The sequence below is a fragment of the Oryx dammah genome, unplaced genomic scaffold, assembly GCF_014754425.2.
Source record: "Oryx dammah isolate SB20612 unplaced genomic scaffold, SCBI_Odam_1.1 HiC_scaffold_17, whole genome shotgun sequence".
Classification (NCBI taxonomy): domain Eukaryota; kingdom Metazoa; phylum Chordata; class Mammalia; order Artiodactyla; family Bovidae; genus Oryx; species Oryx dammah.
Genome location: NW_024070201.1, coordinates 53130304 through 53150593, shown reverse-complemented (window position 1 = coordinate 53150593; position 20290 = coordinate 53130304). Strand labels below are relative to the sequence as shown.

The following is a 20290-nucleotide window of genomic DNA, read 5'->3' as shown; positions in this document are numbered from 1 at the left end:
GTTACAATTCTGTACATCATCCAGCTTTCTGTTGTTGTCAGGATGGAAGTGATGCTCCTTCCATCTTTCTACTTCCCAAACAGAGGCTGGAAGTCAAATCTGAGGATATCAAGTTTATTTAAAGCTCTATTCTTTGTATTTTCTGTTTCTTTGAGGTCAGCTATTCTGTTTGTTCAATTTGGTCTCATTCACAGTGTTTTCCTCAAATATCTGATGACCTTTAGTTTCCCCTTTAAATCCATGAATAAGTGATTAGATTGGTTAAGCAATAGGAAAGAGTGTAGATTTCCTTTGAAGCTATAAGGACTTATTTACATAAAAGACTTCACCTCTGAATGGCAGCTCAGTGAAGTGGGCAGGTCCTGCTAACAATTAGTTTTCCTTCAGGGTATATATGCTGAGAGAAGGTAGTACCTTTCACTTTAAACCATTGCAACTATCAAATAGGGAGAACTTTACTTTGGGATTATGTTACTTTAGGGTATTCCAGTCTTAAGTAGAGCTGCTTTTCATGTTTTCCCTCTGGGTTGGTTGTAAAATTCCACAGTCAGGCTTTGCTCTACTTTTCTATGCTAAAATCTCATACCATGGGACCTAACCAGGTCATAAATCCATTATGTTAAAAAGTAGTTGGAGTAAATGTTATAGGAAGTTACTCCAAATTCACAAAGAAAGAAAATGAGCCAGTAGACTGTTACCCTAATCACTGCTCCATTATTTCTGATTTCCATACTTGGGAGCTGCAAGTTGAGGCATCTGAGAGCTCTCATTTCCTTTCCAGAAACTCCCACTGCAATCTTTTCCATTTGTGTTCCAGGCTGTAGTTTTCCTCTACTCTAGCTTATTCATCAATAGAACCCTACTCTGTGTATCTGAGAATTATGTAAAAAATCTTTGCTATTCTAGTAGTATGCTCTTTCATTTTCACCATTATCAAGAACTTATTTTTTATGCATGTATCTTTATCATCATATCAATAAGTCATTGAGAGGGAGATAAAGTAAATGCATGGCTTGGTTTATCACACTTCAAAACTGCTTTTTGAAACCCTTGACCCTATGCATGCATACACTATGGTCTCTCTGTTCAGCAAGAACTCAAATCAAGCACTTTAATTTTAATAACCAAATGTCAATGCTGTCTTCTATAAAATGAATAGCTAAAGAATATGAATCTTGATTCAATCAACAAAACAAAACACAGACTCTTTAGGCTCTCTCTCACCAGAGAATTTGGTCTCAGACTGGCTAGTGGTCAGCTCCTGTCAAAATTACAGTTAAAATCAATAAACTGTCATTCTTCTGAGTTTTCTACATCGAGGCAGATGACCAAAATGCAATATACTTAAACTATTTTAGTTTTTCTCCCCACAGAAATGCCTTTTCTGTACTATGATTTATGATGCTGCCCTTCTCAAGGGTTAATAGATATTTCTTGCTGTAACTTTTGCAAAATTGCAATTGACTGTCATTTCATTATGATATTTAATATCTAGCACATAAGACACTGGATGCTAACTTCCTCTTGGAATTTAGTGTCCAGAGAAGATTTTTTTTCTACCTAAAGAACTGATATACTTCCTTGTAACAGGCAATAGGAAGCAACCGATATCTTTCATAACTCGACACAACTGGCTTAATAGCTAAGAAGGTCAGAGCTAATTTAATGCTTAAAAACAATAGGCAGATCCTATGGGAAGCAGTGTACTATACTGGAAAGTCTGTGGGCTTAGGAATACGAAAAATCTGGGTTAAATTTTACTTTAGGGACTCTAAACAAGTGCTAACTTCTTTGAAGTTCATTTTCCTCATCTGTAAAATGGAGATAGTTTTACTTCTACTGAATATTTGTATTCTCTCAATCTGTCCCCATAAAGCTCCAAGTAGACAAAGTATACAATCAGCTTAATTGATTTTACTTAAAAATAATCATCACTAAGCACAATCAGACACAATATCCAACGATTCTATTACAAGTTCCTCCTTAATTTGCTTTCTCATTCTTGGAGATCACTACTCCATACATTACCCAAATCCTTACAACTCCTCTAAATCCTATATATTAACTATCTTACCTCATAAACCTGGAAATAATAGAAAGATTAATTTATAATCCTACCTACAACCCAATATGAAACTCGGTGGCCCCTATGCCATTTTCCTGGCCTTCTCCTCCTATTCAGTAGATAAGGAAAATATCTTCACTTACACTTTGAATTTCTTCTTTTCCAACCCCATGTCATGCTACTCTCTTCCTAATAAATTATTTTCCAGCAACAGTGGTCTCCCCTCTATTCTATAGTATAGGCACTTCCTATGTCCAAGCCTTTCACTTGCCATTCCCATTGCTAGAATTCTTATCTTGTAAGACGGAGCTCCTCAAGCAATTCTTTCCTGAGCAATCTTTGTAAAAGCAGTCTCCCAAAGTTCTCTTCTATCACCACAGCTTGTTTAGAATCCTTCTCACAATCTGATATTTACTTTACTTGTTGGTTTCTTATTTATCATCTTACCCACTAAGTAACTATCCAAAACTGGAAGTCTTAATTCTTCCCCTTTCTCCCAATATCTGCTTCTCTCCAATATTTGTTTTGATGAATGGTTTAATTACCTGGCCAGCTGTCCAAATCAGAAATTGGAAAATATCTAAATCTTTCTCTTTTTTTGAGATTAGTTGTTTGTCAGTTGCTTCATTTGCTATTATTTTCTCCCATTCGGAAGGCTGTCTTTTCACTTTGCTTATATTTTCCTTTCTTGTGCAGAAGCTTTTAATTTTAATTAGGTCCCATTTGTTTATTTTTGCTTTTATTTCCAGAATTCTGGGAGGTGGATCATAGAGGATCCTGCTGTGGTTTATGTCGGAGAGTGTTTTGCCTATGTTCTCCTCTAAGAGTTTTATAGTTTCTGGTCTTACATTTAGATCTTTAATCCATTTTGAGTTTATCTTTGTGTGCGGTGTTAGAAAGTGATCTAGTTTCATTCTTTTACAAGTGGTTGACCAGTTTTCCCAGCACCACTTGTTAAAGAGATTGTCTTTACTCCATTGTATATTCTTGCCTCCTTTGTCAAAGATAAGGTGTCCATATGTGTGTGGATTTATCTCTGGGCTTTCTATTTTGTTCCATTGATCTATATTTCTGTCTTTGTGCCAATACCATACTGTCTTGATGACTGTGGCTTTGTAGTAGAGCCTGAAGTCAGGCAAGTTGATTCCTCCAGTTCCATTCTTCTTTCCCAAGATTGCTTTGGCTATTCGAGGTTTTTTTGTATTTCCATACAAATCTTGAAATTATTTGTTCTAGTTCTGTGAAAAATATCGCTGGTAGCTTGATAGGGATTGCATTGAATCTGTAAATTGCTTTGGGTAGTATACTCATTTTCACTATATTGATTCTTCCGATATATTTCTCCATCTATTAGTGTCCTCTTTGATTTCTTTCATCAGTGTTTTATAGTTTTCTATATATAGGTCTTTAGTTTCTTTAGGTAGATATATTACTAAGTATTTTATTCTTTTTGTTGCAATGGTGAATGGAATTGTTTCCTTAATTTCTTTTTCTACTTTCTCATTATTAGTGTATAGGAATGCAAGGGATTTCTGTGTGTTGATTTTATATCCTGAAACTTTACTATATTCATTAATTAGCTCTAGTAATTTTCTGGTACTCTTTAGGGTTTTCTATGTAGAGGATTTTCTCAAAAATATACAAGCAACTCCTGCAGCTCAATTCCAGAAAAATAAACGACCCAATCAAAAAATGGGCCAAAGAACTAAATAGACATTTCTCCAAAGAAGACATACGGATGGCTAACAAACACATGAAAAGATGCTCAACATCACTCATTATTAGAGAAATGCAAATCAAAACCACAATGAGGTACCACTTCACACCAGTCAGAATGTCTGCGATCCAAAAATCTGCAAGCAATAAATGCTGGAGAGGGTGTGGAGAGAAGGGAACCCTCCTACACTGTTGGTGAGAATGCAAACTAGTACAGCCACTATGGAGAACAGTGTGGAGATTCCTTAAAAAATTGCAAATAGAACTGCCTTATGACCCAGCAATCCCATTGCTGGGCATACACACTGAGGAAACCAGAATTGAAACATGTATAATATCATGTAAGAATCGAATCACCAGTCTATGTCCGATGCAGGATACGGCATGCTTGGGGCTGGTACACGAGGATGACCCAGAGAGATGTTGTGGGGAGGGGGGGGGGTTCATGTTTGGGAACGCATGTACACTCGTGGTGGATTCATGTCGATGTATGGCAAAACCAATACAGAATTGTAAAGTAAAATAAAAAATAAAAAAAAAAATAAATAAATCTTTCTCTTTCCCTCTCCTCCAATCCACTAAATCATCAACAGTAGAGTCCATCATTAAATATCTTTAGAACCCACAGATTCCGTCCTCCCTTTATATTTCCAAACTGTTTAGATTTTAATTATGTACTGCTTAGATTACTGTAATAATTTCCATTATGAGAATTCCTTACCCATAACTCTTCAAAGAGAACTTTCTAAAACATATACTTAATCTCCATTCTGTGTAACAGTTATCAATAGTCTTGTTCACTTTTTGTCTTTGAGAAATTTGCTTAAGTTATTTCAATAGATCTCCAAACTTTTTGACATAATTTCCTTTTATGTCATTTTTTGGCTCTTCAGCCTCTCTTAGGGACCTTTGCTCAAAGGTTAGTTGAACCTTTATGGAATTACCTGAAATTCTCTAATCAACTTCCATGCCTCTGTGTAACTGTTCCCTCTACCTGGGAAGTCTCACCTCTTCCCCCCAGCTATCAGCTCAAGTGTCACCCACCTTACATGGAGTTCTGGTTTTCAGATGCTCATCATCTGTGTTCCTACGGTATTCTCTACATATTTCTGTCATGTAACCATCACATCTATCCTTCTGTTTCCATCATCTTATATAATGCCTGGCTCCTTTGGCTGCTCCAAAAATAAAGGTAGACATGTACATCCACACACACTCAATGCCCTTTCCACGTCCTTTACATGCCCTGTGATTGATCTCCTTTTACTTTTGTGTTGAAATATCTAATTGTAAATGTATTTTTTGGTAAATGTCATTTCCAATGCTTTTGAGGAGTAAATAGAGAAAAAATGATGACAAACCAAAACAAAATTCTGTCAGGTGGCTTACTTCTAAACATCTTTATCTTCTATTGCAAGAGCGAGAGATTAAAATATGCTAGTTTGACTTTCTTACAATCCAATTAAGATATTACTAAAATAAATCATTACAAATATATGGCAAATGAATCATTCTGAAAAGAAAATCTGAGATTTACTAAGAATCCACCTTTTTCCTCTCCACCACGAAGCTGTTTGTCTTTTACTGCCTTTCACAAGCTACATACGATGCCAACAACTAAAAATAAAGAAACTTTAATGAATCCTGGGAAAACTGCCTTTGGGTCCAAAAAATTCTGAAAGGCAGTTATTCATTTTGAAGGAAATTTGTTTAGGAATTTCTGTCAGATGGCTATAGGAAATCAGAACATACACACAGACTAATAAAATTTAAATTTTGCCATCTTTTCTAATAAACATATCTTGAATTACAAAGTTTGTGAGAAGCAATTTTTCAATTTGTGACCTTATGACCTAGGAGGAGAAAAGTGTTACACAATGCTTAATAATGTCTTTGTAGATTCAAATGGAAATCTATGACCTTTTGATGAAAGCTAAGGCACCAATTTAAACATACTGTCGGGGGACTTCCCTGTTGGCTCAGTGGTTGAGAATCTGCCTTCCAATGCAGGAGACATGGTTCAATCCCTGGTTGGAGAACTAAGATCCCACATGCTGTGGGTTTAGTTGTGTGGGATCTTATTCCAAGGAATAAGGACAACCCAAGGAAGTCCATGTGCCTTAAAATCCTGCATGTTTCAATAAAGATAAAAAATACCACATGCCACAGCTAAGACCTGACACAACCAAAAATAAATAATACATAGATATATTTTAAAAATCAAATATACTGTGTGATTCTTCTTTTATCTGAGATGCAGGCCAAATGATTCACTGACCAAGCAGAAGTTAATTAAACATTTTAGTAGTTTAAACATATAGTAGTCATGTATGGATGTGAGAGTTGGACTACAAAGAAAGCTGAGCACCAAATAATTGATGCTTTTGAACTGAGGTGTTGCAGAAGACTCTTGAGAGTCCTTTGGACAGCCAGGAGATCCAACCAGTCCATCCGAAAGGAAATCAGTCCTGAATATTCATTGGAAGGACTGATGCTGAAGCTGAAACTCCAATATTTTGGCCACCTAATGAGAAGAATTGACTGCTTGGAAAAGACCCTGATGCTGGGAAAGATTGAAGGCAGGGGGAGGAGAAGGGGGCGACAGAGGATGAGATGGTTGGATGGCATCACCAATGCAATGGACATGAGTTTGAGTAAGCTCCGAGAGCTGGTGATGGACAGGGAAGTCTGGCATGCTGCAGTCCATGGGGTCGCAAAGGGTCAAACATGACTGAGCAACTGAACTGAACTGACACGCACACATACACATATATATAACTTTAATTACTCAAATTTCTTGGAAAATGATAATAAGAAATTACAATTGATAGAAAACTTCATATAAATCATTTATTTTGGCAATACAAGATCAAAACTATTTTATTAGCTACAATTACCAGAGGAATTTCTTTCCAGATCTGAACAATGAAATGTGACATTTCTGATCTCTTCTACACACAATGTCACTTAAAGAATGTGTTTTTGGTTCTTGCTTATCAAAACATATTACAGACTGTAAAATAGGAGTTGAGTATAGCTAATTAGAGAACTCCAATAGGTCATTCCCACCAAATGGCTTTTCAGTTAACAAATGACATCTACAGAAACATATAGGTCAGAGAATCCCCCCCCGCAATCTTTTATTGCTGGGAAATTTATCATTAGCATAAAACTCTAAAAAATAAAGAGATTCATCAAAAAAGATGAATAAATCCCTAACCTTTCTGCCAAGTCTATCTCCTAAAATAACTAGAATCTTGGAGATGTAAGAAATCTTGACTATATAACCCAAAAGTTTGTCTGTGAAAAGGAAATAAGCACCCCCACCCAAGGTTGGATGACTTGCCTAAAGATATACAGAGAGACTGGCAGACCTTTCATCCAGATATCTTAGTTAATTAAGATACAATCAAATCCAAGAAATCTTTGGGGAAAATTCACTTTACTCATCCTGTAATAAAAAGAAATATAGCAGAACAAAGTTCTCCATCTAATAATCCACAGGTCAAATGGAAAATCAGCAAACTATCAGTCAGTTTATCTGTTAGACATATACCAGAGGAAGCAACGATGATATTAATATTTACTAGAAACAAGACAGGCTTTGGATGAAATAAACCTAAATTTGAACCTGGATCTGTTATTTATCCATGTCACCTTGGGAAATGTCTCTAAGCCCCAGCTTTCCTCATTTGGAAAAGGGAGTAAAAATTATTATCTCAGTATTATTTTAAGAATTAAAAGATAATACTGTAAGTGAAAAAAGATCTGGCATGTTGCATGATTTTAACAAAAATTACCTGCTTCACACTATTGTATAGGAGTCAGATTTTGCAAGGTTTTAGATAGCATGGAATGGTAAGAAAAGCAAGAATCTGGAGATGAAGGGTGTACATCTACATTTCAACTCTGCTCCTGTTTGTACCTCGCTAAGGCAATGGCACCCCACTCCAGTACTCTTGCCTGGAAAATCCCATGGACAGAGGAGCCTGGTAGGCTGCAGTCCATGGGGTCGCTAAGAGTTGAGCACGACTGAGCGACTTCACTGTCACTTTTCACTTTCATGCATTGGAGAAGGAAATGGCAACCCACTCCAGTATTCTTGCCTGGAGAATCCCAGGGACAGAGGCCTAGTGGGCTGTTGTCTGTGGGGTCGCACAGAGTTGGACACGACTGAAGCAACTTAGCAGCAGCAGCAAGCCTCTTGCTTTCTCAGCATCTTATGAAATGAAGTAACAATACTTGCCAGGGAACTTTAAGGACCAAATATAACCATCCTTGTATAAGCACTTCCTAAGTATAATATTAAAAAGCAGAGACATTACTTTGCTGACTAAGGTCCATCTAGTCAAGGCTATGGTTTTTCCAGTGGTCATGTACGGATGTGAGAGTTGGACTGTGAAGAAAGCTGAGCGCTGAAGAATTGATGCTTTTGAACTGTGGTGTTGGAGAAGACTCTTGAGAGTCCCCTGGACTGCAAGGAGATCCAAACAGTCCATTCTGAAAGAGATCAGCCCTGGGATTTCTCTGGAAGGAATGATGCTAAAGCTGAAACTCCAGTACTTTGGCCACCTCGTGAGAAGAGTTGACTCATTGGAAAAGACTCTGATGCTGGGAGGGATTGGGGGCAGGAGGAGAAGGGGACGACAGAGGATGAGATGGCTGGATGGCATCACTGACTCGGTGGATGTGAGTCTGAGTGAACTCCGGGAGTTGGTAATGGACAGGGAGGCCTGGCGTGCTGTGATTCACGGGGTCGCAAAGAGTCGGACACGACTGAGCGACTGAACTGAACTGAACTGAAGTATAATATAGTGTTACATATATGTTATTATTAATATAAAGAAACTAATTGGATTAAAAAGTAGTTTGTTACTATAAGGATTAGGGGAAAGTATTAGTTACTTAATCATGTGGATTCTTTGCAATTCCATGGACTGCAGCCTGCCACGCTCTTCTGTCCATGGAATTCTCCACTCAGGAATACTGGACTAAGTAGCCTTTCGCTTCTCCAGGGGACCTTCCCAACCCAGGGATCGAACCTAGGTCTCCTGCATTGTAGGCAGATTCTTTACTGTCTGAGCTACCAGGGAAGCCCCCAGTTAAGCAATTCTGCTTTTGTAAAGTTAGTATCATTCCCCAGGCACCAATGAAGAGTTCTCAAATTTTATCAACATGTATAACTGTGTTTCAGTTCTACTGAAAACATTTTCTAAAATCGATGTTTCAAACCATTTTCTAAACCAAATTTCAAGCAAATTAATGTAGGTCGAGTGTTGTTTCTTATCTCAAAGATTTGAGGGTTGAGTCACAGCAAAAGACCCTATAAACCAATATATAATTAGTTAATTTGAAGGTTATCTTTATTGAAACGCTCAAGAGGGGAAATCTGCTTTTCTTTTTTTAAATTAAACAGTAACTAAATATCTGCTGGAAATGAAAATATATACATTAACAAACATTAATGTTGAAAAGATCAATTCCTGACCCAGCTGGAAGTTACTATGGACCACAAGTTGGACCACTGCCTTCCAGGAATGGGAAGGGGAAACTTATAAGTGTGGATTAACAAGTCCCCTCAGAGTTATGTGGCCACCCAACGAGTCAGGAACATTGGACAGAAATTATCTTTTTGTTGCCTCTTTGCATAAATCATTCAGCTGCAATGAATATTTGCAAAACACAATACATACATACATATATAAAATAGGCATTAGCTTCTTCCAAATGTGTACACAAATCAATCCCTATTGCACCACTATGAGCTGCTATCCTTCTTGCACAGATGTATAAAAAGATGCAGAAATTAATTAACTCCTTTATGGTCATTCAGAAAAATCCATAGCAAAGACAAAATGTCATATGTTACTGACTCTGTATCCTAACTGAGCTTTTGGGCTGAGAACCAAGTATGAAGATGAAGCACCAAGTATCAAAGAGAAGCCATGATATGTAAGAAGCCACCAGTACTATTTTAAGTACCAAATTATTTCACTACTGGCTAGCAAACACACTAAATCAAAGCTGCAAACAGAGTGACAAACACAATTTCCCCCTTCATGTTACCAATACCAATGGCTCAAGTGCTTCTAAAATATCGTAACATGGCTCAATATTCATTAAATAGTACATTGATGTACATATACAAGAATGATGTTCAACACAAATGAAATTTTAATAGATAAGAGTATGTCTCTGGTAACCTAGCACAATCACTATAAAAATAGGGGTCCACAGCAAGTAGATTAGGGTCTACTGGTACCTAAATATGGTTAGCTGTATCTAGTCAACCTTTCTTTCCAATTCCTCAGGTCTCATTACCAGTCTACAAAGATTCCCAATGGCAGAAAAGTACAGCCAACAACAGCACTCATTCTTCTGCTTAAATTTGAGCCCAAAGTGTCAACGTTAGATTCTAACCTGCCAACGACTCTAAGAGTTCAGAGAAATACAAAATAATACTCTTCTCCAAAAACATATATGAATGGGAAGAAAGCTCCTGAAGTACAAAGTCAGTGTTCAAAACCAGTAATTCTGAACCATTCTGGCAAATCCATATTTAACTTGAACATTACCATCCTTTCTTTCTATGATAAAATGGAGATATAAGAATGTGCTGACTATGACTTCACTCTCAGAGTCAAAATGGGTATCTACAAAATCTCAGTCTTCCTTTGTAGCACTGTTTGGCATCAGGAACTCTGAACACAGGCTCTGTCATAACTTGCTATGTGGCTTTGGGCCTCTGAAACTCAGTTTCCTCATCTATAAATGGGATAATAACATATATGATATATCTTTATTAATAGGTGGATATAAATAACACTGCCTTTAATTCACAGGGCAATCAAGAACAAAATGAGATAAAGAATGGGAAACACACGACAGTGCCTGGCACTAATAAAGCATTCTACAGATATTAGTGATTCTCATTACACCTCAGGCTTTTTTTTACATTAATTAATTAATTTTAATTGGAGGCTAATTACTTTACAATATTGTGGTGATTTTTGCCAGACATTGACATGAATCAGCCCCGGGAGTACATGTGTCCCCCATCCTGAACGCCCCTCCCACCTCCCTTTCCACCCCATCCCTCTGGGTTGTCCCAGAGCACCAGCTTTGGGTGCCCTGCTTCATGCACTGAATTTGAACTGGTCATCTCTTTTACATATGGTAATATACATGTTTCAATGCTATTCTCTCACATCGCCCCACCCTTGCCTTTTCCCACATAGTCCAAATGTCTGTTCTTTACGTCTCTTGTCTCTTTTGCTGTCTTGCATATAGGATTGTCATTACTGTCTTTCTAAATTCCACATATATATGTTAAAATACTGTATTGGTATTATTACCACTCAGTCTTTTAAATGGGATAGAAGTCACTGTTTAGAAGTTCACCTGCTTCAAGGCTGGTGATAGGACCTCTATCAGAATAAAAGGGAAAAATACAACTGGGAACACAAGTGAAAAACTATATCTCCCTATCTTTCTACCATATGCCAGAATAACATATACTCCATGGACTTTACACATCCTATTACTGATAAAAGGTGGTATCAACCTGTGATTAAGTTCTGGAATCAACAGAAAGAGTTTAATCATATCATTTGTCAACTGTAAACTTCAGTAAGGTAGTTAATGTTTCTGACCATGATTCCTCAACTATAAATGTAAATAATAACTGTACCTACCTAATAAAGTTACTGTGGTGATTAAATCGCTCATATCTATGAAGTGACAAGTATCGTAACCTGGGCTTCCCAGGTGGCTCAGATGGTAAAGAATCTGCTTGCAAAGCAGGAGACCCAGATTCGATCCCTGGGTTGGGAAGATCCCCTGAAGAAGGGCATGGCAATTCACTCCAGTATTCTTACCTGGAGAATCTCAAGGACAGAGAAGCCTGGCAGTTCATGGGGACACACAGAGTTGAATATGACTGAGCAACTATCACTTTCACATGGTAAATGAAATACTGTAGTTATCATTATTTTTGCTTCTCTTATTAGAAAAAGGCACAGCTCCTAACCCCTCTAAACTCCTAGAGTGTTTTCATTTTAAAAACTGATGATCTTGAAAAAGATATGTAGACATACATGCTACAGGTAGCAGGCAATTTGAGTATTGTAATAGTTAATGGTACTTTCAAAGCACCAAAAAATAAAAAATAAAAAAATAAGAAAAAACAAAACCATGTCTTTTCGCAGATTAGACCTCTTAAAATAGATCTGGTATGTACACAACAGCTATCTATTTATGTGGAGTCATTCTAACAGACACTCTAATAGAAAAGGGTCTTGACCATAATATCTCATTATTTTAAATGGCAGTAGCCCAGACTTTCAGGTATAAATGTCAATATGCAACCTGTGCTGGAATGCAGATAGTTCTAACAACCACTGTCAAAGAATATACAATTCTTCTACAGTATTTCTCAGGAGAATATCAGTTTTCCCAAATGAATACTAAGCTAGAAACTATAGAAGTCTGTGTTCTTTAGCTCTGATGCTGATAACATTAGACTGATAACTGTAACTGTGATTCAATCCTTCAACAGATATTTACTGAATGCTAATCTGTCCCAGGCACTAGCCCTACCCTCAGCAATCTTACAGTCTAGAGGGAGACAAACTAGCAAATATGTACAATGCTATAATGGAAAAGCACAGGTGCTATGGAAACACACAGTAGTACATCTAACCTAACGGATAAGGGGGGGAGGAGAAGGAGAAGGGGGCCAGTGAAGAGTTCCTGGAAAAAGTGATAATTAATAGAGGCCTAAATGCTGGTGAGACACACTAAAGCAAATTTTAGTTTCTTTTAGTTCTAAAAGAACTTGCATATGGCTAAAGCATTGAGACTGAAGTGGATCATAGGAGGCATCTTCAGTCAGGAAGGACTTAATTTTAAATGGTACAGATATTCAACAAGGTGAGATACAGGAATAAGACAGAAAACACTGTGCTCCTATTTTCTTAAGATCATTTCAGTTTTACAACTCATCTGATCATCATACACATCCTTGCTACACAAAGTGTGTTCCATAGACCAGCAACATCAGCAGAACTTAGAAGCCTGTTAAAACTCAGCAGGATACTGACATGGTTGTAAGTATTATTATTAATTTCATTTTACAGAGGAAGCCAAGTAAATGGATAAGGGTATATAGCTGGAAAATAATGAGCCAGGCATGCATCAAGAACTTTGAATCAAAATCTATGCCTCTAAATTTAAACTATATTTTTCTAAAATTACTGAAATAAAGTAAAATCACAATTTCACGATTATTCTTTAGCCCAACCTGTATTTTATATAGTTCAAAAATTTTAAACTTGTTAGCCATGGCCTATTTTATTCACATTCCAAATACATTCCCAATACAGTAGATTTTGTTTGCTATTACATTTATCTACCAATCTCAATGGTCTGAAACACAGTGAAGACAAATAGGAAGCCCCGCCCCCCAAAAAAACCATGATGCAAGGCAGATAAACTAAGGACAGAGAATTCATGTCCTATATATAATGCACATGACCTAAACACAAGCCACTCAGAGCCTCACTCTATGCTAATGTTCCCTGGGTGCCATATAAGGCACTAACCTAGGCAGTAGGAAAGAAGGTATATGAAAATGACAAGTTTCTGCCCTCAAAGTTCAAACCAACTAATTGGTAAAATAAGGCAACATCAAAAATACTATGGGGATACAGAAGAGGGATAAAGAAACTTCTGGAAGAGGAAGAAAAAAGCCTCAAAAGAGATGTCATATTTAAGCATGTCTTTGAAGAAACAAAATAACTGAACCAAGCAGAGAAAAGGAACGTTCTCATAACAACAAGCAAAGAGGTGAGAAAGCACAGGAAAAAAACTATTGCTTCTAAATGATGGATTAACATGTATCAGATTTACCCTCCCACTATGAACAACTAAAATAAAAATCATACAAAAGTATATGCAGCAAGTCTCAGATTCTGGGTAACAGGCAGCCCAGGACAGTGGTTTCTGAGAGAAGGGAAAAAAGCTCTGCTGCTTTATTGACTAAGTTTACATAATATTTTAAGCCCTTTGTTGTCATTTCAACAATCTTCACAGCATCTTCACCAGGAGCAGTTTCCACCTCAAGAAACCACTTTCTTGGCCCACCTAACACCTTGTCTAAGTCTTATCATGAGCTTGTAGCAATTCAATCACATCTTCAGCCTTCACTTCTAATTCAAGTTCTCTGGCTATTTCCACAACATCTGCAGAGCTCTCATGTGACCATGTACTAACAATGAGCAGTAATATTTGGAAAGTAATCTTCTCTCCTAAGCAATAGGTCTCAACAGTAGGCATAAAATATTCAGTACACTATGTTGTAAACAGAGGTATGTGCTGTCTTCCAGGCTTTCTTTTTCCATTTATAGAGCACAGGCAGAGTAGATTTCGCATAATTCTTAAGGGTCCTAGGATTTCAGTTCAGTTCAGTTGCTCAGCCATGTCACACTCTTTGCAACCCCACAGACTGCAGCACACCAGGCCTCCCTGTCCATCACCAACTTCCTGAGTTTACTCAAACTGATGTCCATTGAGTCAGTGATGCCATCCAGCCATCTCATCCTCTGTCATCCCCTTCTCCTCCTGCATTCAATCTTTCCCAGCATCAGGGTCTTTTGAAATAAGTAAGTTTTTCGCATCAGGTGGCCAAAGTATTGGAGTTTCAGCTTCAACATCAGTCCTTCCAATGAACACCCAGGACTGATCTCTTTTAGGATGGACTGGTTGGATCTCCTTGCAGTCCAAGGGACTCTCAAAGAGTTTTCCCCAACACCACAGTTCAAAAGCATCAATTCCACTGCGTTCAACTTTCTTTATAGTCCAACTCTCACATCCATACATGACTACTGGAAAAACCATAGCCTTGATTAGACGGACCTTGGTTGGCAAAGCAATGTCTCTGCTTTTTAATATGCTGTCTAGGTTCATAACTTTCCTCCCAAGGAGCAAGTGTCTTTTTATTTCATGGCTGCAGTCACCATCTGCAGTGATTTTGGAGCCCCCAAAAAATAAAGTCTGCCACTGTTTCCACTGTTTCTCCATCTATTTGCCACAAAGTGATGGGACTGGATGCCATGATCTTTGTTTTCTGAATGTTGAGCTTTAAGATAACTTTTTCACTCTTCTCTTTCACTTTCATGCAGAGGCTCTTTAGTTCTTCTTCACTTTCTGCCATAAGGGTGGTGTCACCTGCGTATCTGAGGTTATTGATATTTCTCTCAGCAATCTTGATTCCAGCTTGTGCTTCCTCCAGCCCAGTTGTTTCTCATGATGTACTCTGCATATAAGTTAAATAAGCAGGGTGACAATATACAGCCTTGACGTACTTCTCCTTTTTGGAACCAGTCTGTTGTTCCATGTCCAGTTCTAACCAGTTGCTTCCTGACCTGCACACAGGTTTTTCAAGAGGAAGGTCAGGTGGTCTGGTATTCCCATTTCCTTCAGAATTTTCCACAGTTTATTGTGATTGAGATAGTCAAAGGCTTTGGCCTAGTCAATAGAGCAGAAATAGATGTTTTTCTGGAATTCTCTTGCTTTTTTGATGATCCAACGGATGTTGGCAATTTGATCCCCGGTTCCTCTGCCTTTTCTAAAATCAGCTTGAACATCTGGAAGTTCATGGTTCACATATTGTTGAAGCCTGGCTTGGAGAATTTTGAGCATTACTTTACAAGCATGTGAGATGAGTGCAACTGTGTGGTAGTTTGAGCTTCAGTTCAGTCGCTCAGTCGTCCGACTCTTTGCGACCCCATGAATCACAGCACGCCAGGCCTCCCTGTCCATCACTAACTCCCAGAGTTCACTCAGACTCATGTCCATCGAGTCAGTGATGCCATCCAGCCATCTCATCCTCGGTAGTCCCCTTCTCCTCCTGTCCCCAATCCCTCCCAGCATCAGAGTCTTTTCCAATGAGTCAACTCTTCGCATGAGGTGGCCAAAGTACTGGTTTCAGCTTTAGCATCATTCCTTCCAAAGAAATCCCAGAGCTGATCTCCTTCAGAATGGACTGGTTGGATTTCCTTGCAGTCCAAGGGACTCTCAAGAGTCTTCTCCAACACCACAGTTCAAAAGCATTAATTCTTCGGTGCTCAGCTTTCTTCACAGTCCAACTCTCACATCCATACATGATCACAGGAAAAACCATAGCCTTGACTAGGCGGACCTTAGTCGGCAAAGTAATGTCTCTGCTTTTGAATATGCTATCTAGGTTGGTTATAACTTTTCTTCCAAGGAGCAAGCGTCTTTTAATTTCATGGCTGCAGTCACCATCTGCAGTGATTTTGGAGCCCCAAAAAATAAAGTCTGACACTGTTTCCACTGTTTCCCCATCTATTTCCCATGAAGCTTAGAGAATGGTAAATGAGCACCGGCTTTGACTTAAAGTCACCAGCTGTGTTAGCTCCTAACAAGAAAGTTAGCCTGTTCTTTAAAGCTAGGCACTGACTTCTCTTCTTTAGCCATGAAAATCCTAGAAGGCATCTTATTAAATATGGATGATTTGTTTTCACTAAAAATGTGCTGTTTAGTGTCGCTACCTTCATGCGTTATCTAACTAAATCTCAATAACTTGCTGAAGCTTCTGCATCTGTATTTGCTGTTTCACCTTGCACTTCTATATTTCAGAGACAGCCTCTTCCCTTAACTTAATGGAGTAATCTCTACTAGCATCAAGCATTTCTTCTGCAGCTTCCTCACCTCTCTCAGCCCTCACAGAATTGAAGGCAGTTAAGAGTCCTGCTCTGGATTAGTCTCTGGCTTAATTGAATTTTGTGACTGATTTGACCTTCTAAGCAGACCTTAGTCTAAACCTTTCTCTATATCAGCAATACAGCTATTTAACTTTTTATCATCCATGTACTCAATGAAGTAGCACTTTTAATTTCCTTCAAGAACTTTCCTTTGCATTCACAGCTTAGCTGTTTGGCTCAAGAGCCTAGCTTTCAGCCTATCTTGGCTTTCAACATGCTTTCCTCACTAAGCTTAATCATGTTTAACTTTTGATTTAAAGTGACAGACATATGACTCTTCCTTTCACTTGAACATTTAGAGGTTACTGTCAGGTTATTAACTAACTTAATTTCAGTATTATTGTGGCTCAGGGAATAGGAAGACTCCAGGGGAGGGAGAAAGGGAAATGGCTAGTCAGTGAAACAGAACATACATAACATTTATTAAGTTTATTGTCTCATATGGGTCTGATTTGTGGTGTCCCTAAACAATTACAATTGTATATCAAAGATCACTAATCACAGATCACCATAACAAATACAATAATAATGTAAAAGTCTGAAGTATTGCAGTTATCATAGGATCTAGCGATTCTACTCTCAGGTATATTCAAGAGAAATAAAAACATACTTCCCTACAGAAACTTAGATATGAATGTTCACAGAAGCACTATTCAGAAGGACAAAAATGGAAACAATCCAAATTTTCATCAATGGATGGATGTACAAATAACATGTAGTATACCCATGTAACTAAATTTTATTTTAAAAAAAGAAGTAGTGATGCATGCTACAACATGAATGAACCTTGAAATATTACATTAAATGAAAAAAGTTGATTACAAAAGACCACATATTGTGATTCCATTTATAAAAATTGTACAGAAAAGACAAATTTATAGAAGCAGAAAACAAATCAGTGCTCACTTAAGATTTGTGAAAGGGAGCATGTGGATCAACTGTTTAATGGGTACACATTTGCTTTTAGAAGAGACAAATTGTGATCATTGTACAACTCTATGAATAAACACCAAAACACTGATTTATACACTTTTAAATAACCTGCTTGGTATATGAATTAAATCTCAATAGATCTGTTTAATAGATTGTTTAACAGAGAAAGCAATGGCAACCCACTCCAGTACTCTTGCCTGGAAAATCCCATGGACGGAGGAGCTTGGTAGGCTGTAGTCCATGGGGTTGCTAGGAGTCTCAGACACAACTGAGTGACTTCACTTTTCATTTTCATGCATTGGAGAAGGAAATGGCAACCCACTCCAATATTCTTGCCTGGAGAATCCCAGGGACAAGGGAGCCGGTGGGCTGCCATCTATGGGGTCACACAGAGTTGGACATGACTGAAGCAACTTAGCAGCAGCAGCAGAGCTGTTTAAAAAACTTTTCATAATTTTCTTATGTCATAAACTAATTAGAATAGAGTCACTTTAATTATGTGTGGGTACATGTGTGTGTACATGTTTGTGCACTCAGTCACTCAGTCGTGTCTGACTCTTTGCAAACCCACTGTCGCCAACCAGGCTCCTCTGTCTGTGGGATTTTCCAGGCAAGAATACTGGGTTATAGTATAAACTGAATTATAAATATATAATTAGCTTATATATAAATAAATTTTAAAAATTATAAAAAACACAAAAAATTATGCAAACCAATTTTTAAAAAAGCAGAGTGGGGGGTTACTTTAACAGGTGCTTCAAAAGGAGTATTCCCAATCAGTAAGAAACACAAAATAGTGTTCAACTTCATTAGTCTTAAGGGAAAGAAAAATGAAAATTTCAAGAGGACACTACAACATACCCACCAGGAAAGCTAAAACACAAAAACAGAAAGCATCAAACACCAACAAGGATGTAGGATACATTGCTGAATGGAGAAGACGTAATCTGGCAAAACTACTTTGGAAAACTTTTGGATACAACCTACTAAAGCTGAAGATACGTGTATCCTATGACTATGTAATTCTGCTCCTGGGTTTATAGCCAGAAGAAATGCCTTTAAAAAAATGTCCTTTAAGAAACATGTAATAATGCTTCCATGAATGGAAGCATTATTTGATGTAGTCCCAAACTAGAAATTAATGAAATGCCAAAAGCAAGATTAAATGAATTCATATTCGTACAGTAGAATACTATTAGCAGTTAAAATAACTAAGACTACATTACGTTCAGCTAGGGGTGAATCTTACAAACAAAATGTTGAAAGCCAGCACATATAATGTACATATTATATGCTCCTATTGTATACAGTTCAAAATCAGGCAAACTCAATCTATGGTATATGGAGTTAAGGTAGCGGGTTGTCTGGCTAGAGATGCCATGAATGGAAGAGAAGATGAAGCTTCTGGGGTTCCGGGGTCCTTATAATGCCTGTTTCCTGACGGGAGATTCTGCTTATGCAGGTGTGTTCAATTTGAAAATGTGAAGTGTGTGTGTGCGTGCGTATGTACACTTTATGTATCAATTTCAAAATACTTCAAGAAATTTTTAAAATTTGTTTTAGTAAACTTATAAAAGATGACTATTGAAGCCCATGGTGAAAAAGGAAAATTGCTGAACATGGAGGCTAGGCAGTGTGTCAGGTATTTCACTCACCTTTGTCCTGTAATGCAATCTGCTCTTTATGCAGCAAGACTGCCTCCCGTCCCAAAGCTTTCTTCTGTCTTTCCAGTTCATTTCGAAGCACCAAAATTTTTAATTGCAGGCACTCACTTTCTTTTTTCTAAATAATTAAAAATACAAGTAAATTTATGAATATAAACGTTATGACTGAATAACAACATGCACAATGTTTCAAATGTGAGTGGTTTAAAGCACTTTAATACTCATCTAACTTATAGATCTCTTGAGTGATTTAATTATCAGCATCTGTCATTTTAATGGAATGAATACAGATGTAAGCAAAATGCAGATTAGAAATAAATCTAAAGTCTGGGAACAGTTCTTTCTAAAAGACACTATAAAATATCTCAGGCCTCTTTCCTGACACCACAATGCAATATGACACAAGTTAATAATAAAAAGAAAAGAGGGTTTCCTTGGTGTTTCAGTGGTTAAGAACCTGCCTTGCAAGGCAAGGAACACTGGCTCAATCTCTGGTCCGTTCATGCCTCAGAGCAGCTAAGATGATGCACCACAACTATTGAGCCATGCTCTGGAGCCACAAGCCATGACCAATGAAGCCCGTGCGCCTTAGAGCCTGTGCTCCGCCATGAGAGAAGGCACCCGATGAGAAGCCTGCACACCCCAACTAGTGAGCAGCCCTGGCTCGCTGCAGCTAGAGAAAGCCTGCACATAGTAACGAAGACACACCTCAGCCAAAAAGTAACTCAACTTTAAAAAAAAAGTCCTACTGGAATTAGAAATTAGACTGATATTGAATTAAAAACAGTAACAATAAAGAAACAGAGTTTTCAAAATCTTCAACACAGAGTTACCTTAGGACCCAGGGTTGCACCCAACAGAGTTAAAAACATGTCCATACAAAAATATGAGTATGACTGTTAGAGCAGCATTATTCATAACAGCCAAACAATGAAATCAATCCAAACGTGCACTATCTGATGACTAGACAAATAAAATGTGGTGGATATACAAAGGAATACTATTTGCCAATAACAACAAGTGAAGTATTGATATATGCTACAACATGGATGAATCCTGAAAACATTATACTAATTGAAAAGAAGCCAGTTTTAAAAGGCCACAGACTCCCACTTATACGAAATTTC

General features: G+C 37.7%; 1 protein-coding gene across 1 annotated transcript in view; it reads right to left on the bottom strand.

Moving 5' to 3' along the window:
* The window catches only part of UVRAG (UV radiation resistance associated), a 325077-nt gene that overhangs the window by 143741 nt on the left and 161046 nt on the right, over window positions 1-20290 (bottom strand). Inside the window, exon 8 of the mRNA XM_040258823.1 lies at window positions 19155-19281. Within this exon, the coding sequence (XP_040114757.1) occupies window positions 19155-19281 (127 nt within the window). The remainder of the gene's footprint in view (window positions 1-19154; window positions 19282-20290) is intronic.